Here is a 16,321-nt window from a genome sequence, read left to right as displayed (position 1 = left end):
TACACTTGATTATTCAATTTCAGTTTTTCTTTAATTTTGTGTGTAGTGCCGGATCTACTCCAAACTACTACTTAAATTGTATATATTCATTTATATACTAATGCCATTTTCTACTTTTATTTCATTTTACTAATAATGTTATACAAAACATTTTTAGTGAATGGTGGTCCATTTCAATGTTTTTGGACATGCGCATAATAATAAATAGACATCTTTTACAATAATCTTCCCATAATTGTGTCATATAGCACTGAGAATCTTAGCTTTAATAACATGGTCCAAATCGGTCAATATTAGAGGTATCAAGGATATATTTCCACAGAATGTTCTTTATATTATGTAAAATGATAAATCACACTCACAAAAAGAGTTTTTCAGTGGAGACAAATTACTGTGTACAACTTTAATTCTTTTTATGCTGTAGTCACAGAGGATATTAGCCATTAGAAAGCATCTTTGCTCTGTTTTATTTTTTGACGTCTGGCTGAATGAGTGAGTTTATATGGAAAGCTGATGTACTCTCTACTGCTCTCTCAGGGGCGCTGCTATGGGGGCCGCTGTAAAACCAGGGATGCCCAGTGTCAGGCGCTCTGGGGCCATAGTGAGTAGCGTCTTTTATATTGTCCAGTATGTATTGGAATACTTCTACTACTGATTTGACCCAGCATGGCAAAGTAGAATTTTTCTGTTATATTCTGTTACATTAAACTTGTAAGCCCATCACTAGAATTAAATATTCTGCACATTGCAACACATTTTTTTTTTTTTTTTTCTTTTTCTTTACAGAAAATTCTATAAAAAATGCTACAGAAACCATTCCCTGCATAACATCTGACATAAGTGGCTTGGTATATTAACATTATATTTATTTATTAAATATTCAGTTATTTGTAAAATATACAGGTATGATATTCCATCCCATAATACCAGATGGAAACTTCACAATTTATTTTCAAGGCAGAAAAAAAAGTGTGTTTCGGCCACATTCGGGACAATCATTAGTGAATACATAAAGTGTAGTATTACTACAGGTGTATGTACATATCTCTCGTTTAATTTGTTAGATGCAGCAGATCGCATGTGTTATGAGAAGCTGAACATTGAGGGTACGGAGCGTGGCAGCTGTGGTCAGGACAGCTCACACAGCTGGATTCAGTGCAATAAACAGTGAGTGCATGAACAACCTTCTTAATGAGATCATTTTCTGTCCCTTTGTTTTTCTTGTGTGTCTTCCACTGTTATTTCTTTGTGCTTTCACAGGGATGTGTTGTGTGGATTTTTATTATGCACTAATATCACGGCGAAGCCACGGTTTGGAGACTTAAATGGAGAAACCACTAGTCTCACCATCTATCATCAGAACAAGTACCTGGACTGTCGGTAATATGCATACATTATATTCTTCAGAATAATTCATTTATTTTAAGCTTGTTCAGATATTTTTTACTGGAAAACAAGATGATGGATATGATGAATTTAGGGCTTTGGATGCTGCATTTGTTCTCTGCTTTTACAGCATATCTCACCATGAGTGACAAAGTTTTAAGACAGAAATGTAAATGTTTTTATTCATTTCATGAATAAAGGTGATGAGTTCGTGATATCAAATGGAAACATGGGATTTCCAACTGAAAACATACAAATGAGATTGTACAAATTAATTTAAAAAGTTGTAGGACTTGCCTCATGAGTGCTTTGCAGTGTGTGTTTGTGTGTTTGTACTGAGCTGTTGTTTGTGTATGTTCAGTGGGGGTCATGCAGTGTTGGAAGATGGCACTGATCTCGGGTACGTGGAGGACGGGACGCCGTGTGGCCCTAATATGATGTGCCTGGACCATCGCTGTCTGCCAGTCACCACCTTCAACCTGTCCTCCTGTCCCGGATCGTCCTCCTCTCACGTCTGCTCTGATCACGGGGTGAGTTGTTCATCTTACCCAAATCTAACATCCCAGTCACTTCCTGTCTGTTTTGGGCTTGACTGCGTTTGCCTCATAGCATAGACTGGTACATTTTTCAAAAGGGCATTTGACTCAATCTCAGAGTCACTTTCTTATTTTTCTAAACCTGTAAGAATTTCATTGATCTTTGGATCACAAATAAAGATATATTTAATATTTTGTTAATATTACTGATTTTATTCAAAGTGTTGACTATGTTCATGCTGTGAAATAGATTAATATAACTACATCTTACATCCGTAATTCTCACTCAAACTTTGACTGTCCAGATAGATTTCCTATACTGTAGTAAGTGAGCCGAAGTATTTTTCCAGCGTTAGGTTTATCCAGACATTCTCTGCCTCTCTCTGTCTCAGACATGCAGTAATGAGGTGAAGTGTATCTGTGACGCAGACTACACTGGGAAGGACTGCAGTGTGTATGACCCCATTCCAGACCCCCAGCCTGCAGATGGTCCTGAGAAGAATAAAGGTTCACAACACATTTAGTCACATGGGCGTTCGAGCTTTAGTTGGTCCAGCATCTCTTTGCTTGTGTTTAGAATGGAATACTAATACTTTAAGAGCTCCATGTGTCTGTTTAACACTGAGAACATACAGTGCTCTTAAAGCTCAAAATTGTTTAATTAAAATGAGATACATATGGTGGTACACAGGTGTAATTGTATACATACATTGATTATAAAAATGGGCCTTTTCCCCATTCCTTCAATCATAATGGAGTCCATTTATTTCAAAATGTTTGGGAATCACTGACTTATAAACATATGCGAAATCATCAGTCATTTTTAAGATTCTGATAGGTTAGAAGCTCAAATAACTGTATAAAATATCCAGATGTGGAGTTCTGTTCTGTGAATGCATATATTGAGAGATATCAGTTGCCTTTGAGGTTGTCAGGTTCTTCATTTGTGTCAAACCAAATGTTACGACGACATGTGACTGCCTCCTTCTCCAGAGAGCATGTTTGAGCACTGTTTGTGAAATAAAGCTAAAACCAATTAATTAAATTAAAGGAAACACGAAGGAAACCAGACTACGCTAAAAACTAAACTTCAAAATAAAAGCACATGACAAAATAAAAGTTAGAAAATATGATTGTTTTTTTTTCTTCTTCTCCGTCTATCAACAGGTCCAAGTGGTACAAACATCATCATTGGCTCCATAGCGGGAGCGATACTGCTGGCAGCTATAGTACTGGGAGGAACAGGCTGGGGCTTCAAGTAAGACATTCACAATTCCTGCAATAAAGAGCTAATCAAGTAGCTTTCAGTTCTTATTTCAGTTGTAAAAGAGCACAACAGTGACTACCTGTCTATTTTTTTTAAGGGATGCTATTATTATTTTTTTTTTTCTAAAAATAAACCTTCTTAAATATGAGATTAGAAAGCAAACAAATTAAGCTTGACCATGGAGAATCACATTTTAACATCTGCAACTCAAAGGATTTCCTCCACCTTAAACTGTGCAAAACGTAGGTCTCCGATAACCCTGATTAAATACATGATCAAGTACAGAAATACATAAAATACTGCTAACAATCTTAAAAGAAAACCGTGTTTATGTACGTCACTGTCAGAATCATGGCAAATGTAGCCTCTAAACTGTCCAGAATTATTTTTTGTGGGTCCAATAGAATTATATTGTAAAACTCTTTTACAACTCTCTCCACCTGTGTGATTATAATGTTAGTATTTTACATCAGAACAGTCAACCATTTGCTCAACAATTTTTTTTTCAGATAGTTTGTTTTAATGTACTCATTCAAAATAATTAAAAATAAAAGTTTCACTAGTTTTTTTTTTTTTTTTTTTTTTGCATCTTCACAATAATATCACTAATATGAAATTATATTATCCTGACGAATTAAAGCTTGAAAGTAGACACAACACATTCAAAGAGTGTAAGCACATATATTTACATTTTATTCATTTCAAACTTTATGTGAGTCTGGACATGAAATACTGATAAATGATAAATGATCTGAGACCAGTTATTATCGTTTTGGCTGCAGTAAATAATGTCTTTTCCTTATTTTTATTGGAAATGCATCACAGTTTCTAATGTGACATTTTTCTTTTGCATAATTTAATCTCATTTGTTCTCTCTCTGTTTTGTTTCTTGAATACAGAAATATCAGAAGAGGAAGGTATGAGCTTGCACAACAAGACATGATGTGATGTCATACACCCATATCCACCTAGCCCATATTGCACCAGCTGTTTTCACATCTTCGCCTGCCTATTTACATTCTCTGAGTTTTATTTTTTATTTTTTATTTTTTTTATTTTTTTTATGTTTGCATTACCTCAGTCACAGATTCATTTCAAATACATCAATCAATACAACATCACATTAGTTTCCATGCATAGTTATAATGGACAATTAATTGGAATAAAATACAATATAACATTGGCATGTTTGGCTAAGGTATGGACATTTGTTGCTGTTAGTAACATTATATTAGAAAAATAATTTAGCATGACCAGTTTGTTTTGTATTCATTATAATGCTGTTATTTTGTCAACACTGTTAATATGCACTAACTGACTATGATTTTCAAACTTACAGGTCCATCTCATCTCAGTTTGAATGTCATGAAAAAGTTCCTTTATTTCAGTAATTCAACTCAAATTGTGAAACTTGTGTATTAAATAAATTCAATGCACACAGACTGAAGTAGTTTCTAAGTCTTTAGTTCTTTTAATTATGATGATTTTGGCTCACATTTAACAAAAACCCACCAATTCACCAAATCTCAACAAATTAGAATAATAATAATAAAAAAAATTGTGGAATTCTGGAAATTATGTTAATTTACTGTACATGTACTCAATACTTGGTAGGGGCTCCTTTTGCTTTAATTACTGCCTCAATTCAGCGTGGCATGGAGGTGATCAGTTTGTGGCACTGCTGAGGTGGTATGGAAGCCCAGGTTTCTTTGACAGTGGCCTTTAGCTCATCTGCATTTTTTGGTTTCTTGTTTCTCATTTTTCTCTTGACAATACCTCATAGATTCTCTATGGGGTTCAGGTCTGGTGAGTTTGCTGGCAAGTCAAACACACCAACACAATGGTCATTTAACCAACTTTTGGTGCTTTTGGGAGTGTGGGCAGGTGCAAAATCCTGCTGGAAAATTAAATCAGCATCTTCAAAAAGCTGGTCACCAGAAGGAAACATGAAGTGCTCAAAAATTTCTTGATAAACAGGTGCAGTGATTTTGGTTTTCAAAAAACACAATGGACCAACACCAGCAGATGTCATTGCATCCCAAATCATCACAGACTGTGGACTTCAAGCAACTTGGGCTTTGAGTTTCTCAACCCTTCCTCCAGACTCTAGGACCTTGGTTTCCAAATGAAATACAAAACTTGCTCTCATCTTAAAAGAGGACTTTGGACCACTGGGCAACAGTCCAGTTCTTCTTCATTTTAGCCCAGGTAAGACAGCCCTGACGTTGTCTGTGGTTCAGCAGATTCCCTGACACGTCTGTGTGTGGTGGCTCTTGATGCCTTGACCCCAGCCTCAATCCATTCCTTGTGAAGTTCACTAAAATTCTGGAATTGATTTTGCTTGACATTCCTCATAAGGCTGTGGTTATCTTGGTTGGTTGTGCATCTTTTTCTTCCACACTTTTTCTTTCCACTCAACTTTCTGTTAGCATGCTTGGATACAGCACTCTGTGAAAAGCCAGCTTCTTTGGCAATGAATGTTTGTGGCTCCTTGTGAAGGGTGTCAATGTTTGTCTTCTGGGCAACTGTCAGATCAGCAGTCTTCCCCATGATTGTGTAGTCTTGTGAACCAAACTGAGAAACCATTTTGGAGGCTCAGGAAACCTTTGCAAGTGTTTTGAGTTGATTAGAAGTTGATTAGAGTTGATTAGCTGATTGGCATGTCACCATATTCTAATTTGTTGAGATTTTTAAGAGATTGTTAAATGTGAGCCAAAATCATCAAAATTAAGTGAAGTGAAGTGAAGTGACATTCAGCCAAGTATGGTGACCCATACTCAGAATTTGTGCTCTGCATTTAACCCATCCGAAATGCACACACACAAAGCAGTGAACACACACACACACACTGTGAGCACACACCCGGAGCAGTGGGCAGCCATTTATGCTGCGGCGCCCGGGGAGCAGTTGGGGGTTCGATGCCTTGCTCAAGGGCACCTAAGTCGAGGTATTGATAAAAGTGGTATTGGTAAAAGAACCAAATATTTAAATTTTATGCACACAGACTAAATAAGTTTATCTAATACACAAGTTTCACAATTTGAGTTGAATTACTGAAATAAATGAACTTTTCCATGACATTCTAATTTACTGAGATGCACCTATATATCTTGAGATTGCCATTTCATGCATAATAAGGTTTAAGAATATAAAGCGATAGATCTGAGACCATTCCTCAATACAGAATCCCTTCAGATCTTAAATATTCCGAGGTTCACGCTTGCGGACTCTCTTCTTCAGCTCTTCCTACAGGTTTTTATGTGGTTTGAGACAGGGAACTGCTGCATAGGCAGGTCCTCAATGTGCTTACACGCTGCTTATTAAACACAGGGACGCACAGCAGCACACAAACATGCCAAATATAAAAAATCAAAGGATTACAATTCATAAGAATTTTTTGCAAATAGCAAATCCGTCATGGCATGAGCGCAACTGGCTCTTAAAGGGAATGGAAGATGGGACTCTGATTGGTTTATTGCACGTTACGCCCAATAAACAGCCATTACTCATTAAGAGAATAAGGACAACCTATTTAGACCATGCGCCCGTGGGCGCCAACTGTTTTTCCGTCATTAAAATAGCAAAAGTGGATTAAGTGCACCTGCGCCCGTGCGCTTTACACTTTGCGTTTAAAACGTTAAAATAGGGCCCTTAGAGTTAAGTGCCGTTCATGACTTACGATTAACCCTTATGCGTTGTTGGGGACGTTTTCCTCCACTAGGGGGTAAAGTTGAGTCTTATTTTGGCCACAACTTTGTCTGTGTTTGAAATTTTTCAAAAACTGAACGGTACACTGTGGGCAAATTCACTACCCTTTCATTATCTAAATTAAACTGCTGTAAAAATGTATCAGATAAATATATATATATATATTTTTTTTTTTTGCATAAATCTATTAATCAACCTCAGTCCTGATCAAAACTACCAAATGTTTAAAAAAAAATCCAAGATTTTAACTCTTTAATTACCAAGTTCATAAATGATGTCACTGATTTGGGAAAAAAAATACACAAAATTACATATTCTCAATTTAAAAAGTGATTGTGGACTGGATATTTTTTACCTTTTATCACAGTCTTGGGCATGTCAAAGATTAGTAACAAGATTGGCTTTGATGCATTGTTAGTTTTTGTGCAGCATTATATTTAAATTTTTTCTCCCTCATTTACTATTCGTGGCTGTTTTTCCCTTATTGACCTCCATTATAATGACTTTTTTTGATTCCAAAGCCATGACACCATGTATTCATGCATTCTTGATTGTTTGTGGTTTTCCCTTTTGTGAAGAGGTAATTTTTTTATTTTTTAACAGTTGATCACTAGGTGGTACCATTAACCCTTTAGATAGGCCTGTGCAAAAAAGGCTTAGTTTCTGGCTTATATATGGAGTTATATGGAGTATAACAGCAAATTATAGTGTTTGTGTGTGTGTGAGATTCTTGATTGTTGGTGGTTTTCCCTGTTGGGAAGAGGTAACATTTGTTTTTAGTTTTTTTACAGTTGATCACTAGGTGAACTACATGGATAAACAATAAAAAAGAAGTGTGTTTATGCACCTGCTGCCTTTTGATGGTGAAAATACAGATGGCCTATGTATGAAATACTCGTCTTTTTTTGACGTTAAAGCCATTTTAAAATTTTTAAATCCTGTAAAAAAATCTACTTTGCATTAAATTTATGAACGTAATGTATTATGAACCAAAATGCAATACCAACTTCAAATAAGCTGGAGGGGTCAAGCTGCATAATAATTTCTAAAACTTTGGTACAAGTCAAGCCCTTTCTCGTGTTGCTTGCTGCTCTTCTCACCATTAAATGACGAGCACGATGGTATGCAAGTGTTTAAATCCACGTACTTTGCTTTTGTTTAGTCTATTCGCTTGTTAAGTCTGACGTCACATAGCACCGCTTCCGTGTCCAAACGCTCTATCAGTTACCACGAGAAAACAACAAAAGGTGCTAATATAAACTCACAGTGTGATATAATACTAGTGAAATAGTTATAATATTAACCTTTAACTCCACACTGATGTCCCAGATAGCCAGACAATGAAAATATAAATATAAAAAAATATAAAAATTATTTGTTTTTGGGATGCTGTGAGCACAGAGACTGTAGTGTATACCGTAAGTTTGAAAGTGTTTAGCTTAAATTATTAATATGAATAAACAGCTCATAAATGGCTGCTGAGGTCGTATTCTCAAGTGAAGCGAGTTGAGGCCTGAACCCGGAAACAGCGCTTCTTAAGTCATCACTTGACAACCGAATACTTTCACCACCATTAAAAGGCAGCAGGTGCATTAATACACATTTGTTTACTCCATGTAGTTCTGAGAGCTGAGGTGTACATTTTGATTTTCTCAAAGACATCAAGGTAAGTGCGCAAAGGTCTCTTTCACACACACACTCTCTCTCTCTCTCTCTCTCTCACACAAACACACACACACACAAACACACAATATAATATGCTGTTATACTCCATATAGCTTCATATACAAGTCAGAAACTAAGCTTTTTTTGCACAGGCCTATCTAAAGGGTTAATGGTCCCAACCTAGTGATCAACTGTAAAAATAACAAATGTTACCTCTTCCCAACAGGGATAACCACCAACAATCAAGAATGCATGATTACATGGTGTCATGGCTTTGCAATCAATAAATGTCATTATAATGGAAGTCATTGGGGCAAAAAAAGCCACGAACAGTAAATGAGGGAGAAAAAATTCAAATCTAATGCTGCACAAAAACTAAAAATGCATCAAAGCCAATGTTGCTACTAATCTTTGACATGCCCAAGACTGTTATAAAAAGTAAAAAAATCCAGCCACAATTACTTTTATGTTGAAAATAAGTCATTTTGTGTTTTTTCCCCCCAAATCAGTGACATCATTTATGAACTCGGCAATTAAAGAGTTCAAATCTTGGATTTTTTGTAAAACATTGGTTGTTTTGAATTGTTGATTGTTGAAAGTTGATTAACAGATTTATGCAAAAATCTGATACAGTTTTACAGCTGTTTAATTGAGTGGATGTTTTCATCCTGAACATAACGAAAGGGTAGTGAATTTGAACAATGCACAAGGATTAAAACGTGATTCTACAAAATAAAAAACACAATATGAATTAATGTACTTGAATTAGATCTTTATTCATGAGAATTTCTTGAGGTATTAATAACTGTGATGCACATTTTGGTGGGAGTATTTTTTTATATTTAATAAATATTTAATCGATAAAGAGAAAAAAAAAAATATATATATATATATATATATATATATATATATATATATATATATATATATATATATATATATATATATATATATTTCACAGCCTGTTTTGCTCATATTTACCAATATGAGTGCAGAAAACCACTAGCAATGTCTGCATCAATGTGTTAACTGTTCTATGCAATAATCTCAAACAATTTTTAGTCATTTTACCACCAGTTTTATAAAATACCAAGACCTTAGTGTTTTACTTTCTGTGATTTGAAAGCTGCTCTTCACGCTTCATTTATGGTTGCTAAAAAATTCTTTGAATAATACATTTGCATAATAAATGTAAGTATTTGAGTTAATTTAAAATAATTTAAAGTGACAAGTCATTCCTTTTATGCAGTGCATTTACTATTCCAGATCATATTGAACTAATAATGTTTTTTTTTTTTTTTACACGTACATGAAATATTACACATTTCATAATTTTTCTTTCTTTAATAAAACCCTTGTATTTTAAATGACATTTTACTTTGTATAATTTGAATAATTTGTTTTTTCCAGTGTCCTCATCTTCACTTTCTATCTTGTTAGAAGCATTTATTATAATCCTTTTACAAAACTACTCAAATAAAACTGGTGAAATTATGATATCAAGTTCCAAAGATGGAGAAGTCTATTCATTATTTTGCAGAATAGGAATGACCCCTGCCATTTCAATCACATAACTGCTTCAGTTACTTCTTCATTAGAAGTTACTTGTATAGTCTTCAATTTGCAGGCAAATAAAAAATATAAACAATGCACAGTGAGTTGTATTATTTGACATATTGATTCTCCTCCTTTATTTTCCCTCTTTTCTGTGTCTATTCTTCAGATCTGGAGGGGGATAAAGCATGTCATCTGCTCTCCTGTGCTTCTGCACTGTGCTCTTTAAACTTTGAGGGAAACAGAAGAATCTACAGATGTCTTCCACTTTCTCACCAAACTCCAGTTTCACCCTGTTCTGTCTTTCTGACTTCCTGTTACTGCCTGTCACCTGTTGCCTAGAAGTACATCTCATGGTAACATTTTTAAACTGATTTAGATTTTACTGATGTTGGCTATTTGTAATGGGGTTTTCCCTTTAAACCCAGCACAGAAACTGAAAAAAAATCATCATTTAATCAACCTCATGTTATTTTGAACCCGTTTGACTTTCTTTATTTCATGGGGCATAAGAAGATATGTCGAGCAGAAAGTTCACATTGTTGAGCTCTGAAAAAAACTCTGAAGATTGTGTGCTAAATGCAGATACCTCTCTGCATATTCAGTTATGGCACCTTGACATGTTTCGCTTTTAGATAAACCAAGTCAGAATTTTCAGTTCCTTTTTTAGTATTAATTTTAATTTACTAATTGTGGTCCTAATCAGAGAGCTAACAAATTAATCCATATTTGTTTTGATGCTTAAGTATAATACTTTTAGCACTGAGAAGCCTAGACTTTTTAAGTACCCTCTGTTTCATGCAGATAGACAGATTTGGATGAAATATTTATGGATGTCCCGGTGGAAATCCCATAACAATGTATTGCCTTGCAGGGGAATGTCTGCTAACATTCCACGTTTACCTTCATTCTAGTCTAATATCTATAATCATGCTGCTTTTACTGTCATCTGTAATAGTAAAAAAAAAACATGCATAATCCTATGAATGTACTTTTACATAACAAAAAATAAGGCATTGCTCGTATGTCTAATGTAGTTATACTTTTCATTGCTGAGTGAAGCAAAGCAAGGTAATTTTAGTTAAAAAAAAAAATTATTATGTAACATTTGTAAATCTTAAGCATAAATGGAACACCATTTGAATGCACTGAGCTGAGGATATATATATATATATATATATATATATATATATATATATATGGGGGTAAAACCACATACAAAAAATCCAATAGTCAGTCATATTTCCAAGCATTTTTATGCTACAATAATCTCATCCACTATTTAGCAAATTTTTCTCTATGATCTGCTGGCTGACGTCACTGTGCTATTGGACTTCATACTGACACATATTAAAGAGTTAGTTCACCCATATAGCAAAATTATGTAATTAATAACTTACCCTCATGTCGTTCCAAACCAGTAAGACCTCCATTTATCTTCGGAACACAGTTTAAGATATTTTAGATTTAGTCAGAGAGCTTTCTGTCCCTCCATTGAAGCTGTGTGTACGGTATACTGTCCATGTCCAGAAAGGTAAGAAAAACATCATCTAAGTAGTCCATGTGACATCAGAGGGTCAGTTAGAATTTTTCAAGCATCGAAAATACATTTTGGTCCAAAAATAGCAAAAACTACGACTTAATTCAGCATTGTCTTCTCTTCCGTGTCTGTTGTCTGAGAGAGTTCAAAACAAAGCAGTCATAATGACATAATTTTGCTATCTGGGTGAACTAACCTTTTAAACGTGGATCAAAAAATATTTACATAAAAACTATTGCATTTACATTTTATTTTATTTTATTTTTGATAGTTATTGATATTGATATTTTTATTTAAAGTTTTGTTTTCCTATTTTATGGGCATGCAGTACTTATTTTTCGGACATTTCCAAATTAGATTTGTATTCAGAAACAAGCAAGGGATTTAAATTTTGAAAGGAAAAAGGTATATTTACTGGGTAATTTATGGTATCCTGTGCTTTTGGACGTCATAAAATGAGAAAATCAAATCATAAGGAGATGTTAAACATTTGAAATGATTTTGATGAAGTTTAGCCAAATGAATTGGTTACAAATTTTCATGATAGTCCACATTAGACATTCTACTAGCTATAAGTGACTTTGCAACTACAGTATGTCAACTTCCTCTCATTAGTGTATTAGTAGACTTCTAGGTTAGGGTTAAGGTTAGTAGAATAAGTTGACATTTACTTAAAGGGATACTACACCCCAAAATGAAAATTTTATCATTAATCACTTTCCCCCATGTCGTTCCAAACACCGTAAAACTTTGTTCATCTTTGGAACATAATTTAAGATATTTTTGATGAAAACTGGAGGCTTGTGACTGTCCCATTGACTTCCAAGTAAATTACATTGTCAAAGTCCAGAAATGTCTGAAAGACATCGTCAGAATAGTCCATCTGCCATCAGTGGTTCAACCGTAATGTTATGACGCGATGAGAATACTGCTTGTAAGTGATGAAAACATAAATAACGACTTTATTCAACAAATTCCTTTGTCAACGGTCTCCTCTGACACCATTTTTGTTTTCTTTGCTAAAAAACTGTTTTCTCGTCGCTTCATAACATTACGGTTGAACCACTGATGGCAGATGGACTATTCTGACGATGCTTTTCATACCTTTCTGCATTTTGACAGTGTAACTAACTTGGCAGTCTGTGGGACTTCCATTTTCATCCAAAATATCTTAAATTGTGTTCCGAAGACGAACAAAGTTTCATGAAACAAATGTCTGCCCTGTTAGGAACAAATGAACAACAGTTTAAAATATTTATCATTTTAATGTATGGGCATTGTGTATATCTTAAAAAAAAATCCAGATACCATTGTCCATTTGAAAGCATATCCGGCGCTAAATTATTAAAATGTATTGTTCAGCATTTTAAGACAGTAAGGTCATGCTCTTCATTGGAGACACAAAATGCACCAAATAACCAAGAACCCTACTCATAAACCATAATCACTAGAAACGACATATCAGCTCTCTGCTGTTTATTGATCCTTGTGCACAGCCAGCAGAAGACAAGACACTCACTGAATGACTTTGGTGAAGTTCAAGGCACAGAGGCAGCATTTCATCTACACACAGAACATTATGTGATCTTCTGATTGATTCAATTAGAAATGTACTTATATATATATATATATATATATAACAACATTCTTGAATTTTTGACACCTAAGCTAACCTGCAGTCTCTTCTGGATAACTTTAGCTCTTTATTTCCAAGGCGTAATGGAGACCTCTTTATGCTGTTGTATAAATAAAGTATACTGAATAAGGTTTAATAGCTGAGGCTAGCCAGAGCATATTTGATTAAGTCTAATATACCTTTTTATAGAATTACTTCCTTTAATTACAACTTTCAAACTTTTCAACTTTTAAAAAGGAGTAAAAGTACTGTACAAGAGGAATTAGCCAGTAACTGAAATAGAGTGAGTGGTACACAGTGGATACTTGGTTTAACAGTGATCTGAGTTTGGGAAAAATCTTCTGAGATTTAAAATGATCAACAGGAATGTGTGTGCTTTTTTCATACAAACAGTGCAGATGGCCACATGTTTGGAAATATTGTCTCATCACAATTATTTTCACAAGTTTCTATGGAACCTTTTCTTTTAGCAGATTCAAGTAACGATAAATTAGCAATATTTGTTCAGTTCAAAATCATGTTTTCTTGTGCCTTCAAAAACTTCAGCGGAGTTACATTCACCAATGATCAGCCTGTCCCAGTGGTTAGTTTACTGGTGAAGTGCTCATGCATAATGTTATGAATTACAGCCAAAAATGGGATCTATTAGCAAAATTAAAATGAAAGACTTTGGGCCACACACGTATCACACACACAGAGTATATATATATATATATATATATATACATATACACATATACATACATAGTAAATATATAGAACTCTTTCCTAAAATATGTACAATATGGTCATTGTGGCGAGTGGGGCGGGGCCGAGAGGCGTGGGAACGAGGAGTGAGGCCAGGTGTAGTGATTGGAGATGAGCTACACCTGAGCCCCACCGCCAGTATCGAGTCCCACGCCTCTCGGCCCCGCCCCACTCGCCACAGTCATGTATTCTTTGCTAATGTAAATATAATGAATTCTTTAAAAACATGATCACACATCTACACCAAATATAGAGCATGTGCAAGATTCCAAAGAATGACACACATTCTCACTGGGTGATTTTTTTTCTTTTCTTTTTGTCTTGCAATATGAATGGGACATTTTTTAATGCAGTCCAACATACATCATCTCGAGCCCCGTTTTCAGCCAATTGATAGTTTGGTTTGCATGTGTTTCTGGGCCACTGTACCTCTTCTGTTACCAAACCATCAACTTGATAGATGCTGAGAGGAATATTAAGGACAATCTATTAACGTAGCTGATGCCGTGTTTCAAATGTATTGCCTTCAGTTACATTCCAACGTTTCATTCCAATCACTGTGTATTTCATTCACTGAGTTCCAGTGTTTTAGCAATTTTCTCCTTCGGTGTGAATTTTAAACTCTAGGTTTCTATGTCTAAAGAGTTATTCTGGAGATATTATACTTCATAGTAATTTTCAGTCTGTTTGACTGTTAGATTGAATGGTAGATCTGAATAATCAGGTTCAGCTAAAGCTCACTGCAAACAAGAATTTTCCTCAATGATGCAACACTATCTTAGTGGTTTGTGATGAACAACTCATTAACATCGATTAGCACTGTGTTAGGGAAAAAAACCATTCCTAAAAAAAAATGTAACCGTAGTTTTCTTCACAACTTGCTTGATGATTTGTTATATTACAATGAACAGACTGCCAGCAAATCGAAGCTCGTTTTGAAAAAATGTTTCTGTCTCTGATGTTTCAGAAGAGAATTCTCAGAATGTATCGGCTGTAACAGACCAGAACAATGTTTATTTTATGTATTATTGTCTGTATGCAAAGGTCTAAATCTATTTGTAACAGAAAAAACAAATGTACTAGACAACATTTCACAAATGCAAGTATCTACTGTGTATCGACATGTAGTTATAAAACTTCAAGAGTAGCAATGTTTTATTGTATATTTGTGTATAACAACTGCCATAAAAACATGATGATTCCTGGAGAAATGTCTTCCGGGGTGTGAGACTTTGTTGTAAATATTATAATAGCTCACCTGAGAGGTAGACACATCATTGATTCCGTCTCTTCTCTCAATTGCCATCTAAAAATAGATTCTACTCAGCATGCGTGAGTGAAATGTCGAAAACAAGTCATTTCTGTTCTTTTTCTCAGAGACGAGATGCAATGGAATTTTTTTTTATCTTAAAAAAAAAATGTTGACAAGACACTTGCAAGTTATTAAGCTTAAATAAATACAAACTTGAACATTTCTTGCATTGTTTTTAATAAACTATTTTAAGTATATGGAAAAAGACACCTTTCTTTAGGCCCACTTTTTACTGACCATTATCTTAGACACAAACTTTCAGGGGAAATGTTTTTAAATAAGAACCAAAAAGTGTTGTCGGAAGTAATGCGATGTGGTGCAGGTGCTGACTGTAATTAGGCTTTTAAACTTAGAAAAGTTGTGTTCACTGTGTCCACCTGATGAACAAAAACCTGCAAGAATCAGGAACTTCTGTTGGTTCAAAAGCCAATGGAAAAATCCTATTGGTATTTTGTTGAGGGAACCACAGTGATGTGTTCTGGGGTTAGCCTACAAAAATACATAATCACTGAAGTGAGTGCTCATGTGGGAATGTTTTAATAGGTTTTCCATAGTTTTTCAAATGATGACACACATTAATCTGCGATGTTGTCTCAACTGGTCCTTAAACACTATATATACTCTCAGAATTTTTTTTTTTTTATATATATACTAAAGTTGTCACTGGGGCGGTACAAAAGTGTACCTTTTTAATAAGGTACCACCCCAGTGACAGCTTTTGTACCTTTTTTTCTGAGAGTGATAAAGCATTCAGTTATATAAGCAATTTCACCACACCATCAACTCGGAACTGTTCAGTGACGTTGGTACAGTTGCACAGGAACTACTGGATAAAGACAAATCTGCTAGTTTGAAGGTTCACAACCTCGACCTCTTTAAAAAAAAAAAACATGCAAAAATTTCACAAACTGAAAAATTTCATGTTCAGGCTGGAGAGGAAGCATTTCTAAAGAAATGAATTATTTATAAT

At 34.7% G+C, this 16,321-nt stretch overlaps 1 protein-coding gene across 2 annotated transcripts in view; it reads left to right on the top strand.

The window, feature by feature from the left end:
- Nucleotides 1-11,285, top strand: part of adam11 (ADAM metallopeptidase domain 11) — a 40,618-nt gene extending 29,333 nt beyond the window's left edge. The window contains exons 20-27 of one of the 2 annotated variants that reach the window (XM_026222909.1): nt 538-601; nt 1,065-1,167; nt 1,261-1,380; nt 1,748-1,916; nt 2,315-2,429; nt 3,090-3,180; nt 4,089-4,106; nt 10,286-11,285. In XM_026222909.1, the coding sequence (XP_026078694.1) occupies nt 538-601; nt 1,065-1,167; nt 1,261-1,380; nt 1,748-1,916; nt 2,315-2,429; nt 3,090-3,180; nt 4,089-4,106; nt 10,286-10,301 (696 nt within the window). In that variant the 3' untranslated portion in view covers nt 10,302-11,285. Of the gene's footprint in view, nt 1-537; nt 602-1,064; nt 1,168-1,260; nt 1,381-1,747; nt 1,917-2,314; nt 2,430-3,089; nt 3,181-4,088; nt 4,577-10,285 lie in introns of those variants that run through there. The other variant, XM_026222908.1, reaches the window with a different exon arrangement.
- The last annotated feature ends 5,036 nt before the right edge of the window (nt 11,286-16,321 follow it).

This window comes from Carassius auratus, chromosome 37 (assembly GCF_003368295.1).
Source record: "Carassius auratus strain Wakin chromosome 37, ASM336829v1, whole genome shotgun sequence".
NCBI classification, from domain to species: domain Eukaryota; kingdom Metazoa; phylum Chordata; class Actinopteri; order Cypriniformes; family Cyprinidae; genus Carassius; species Carassius auratus.
The sequence above is the reverse complement of the archived record's forward strand: the minus strand, read 5'-3'. Positions and strand labels throughout refer to the sequence as shown.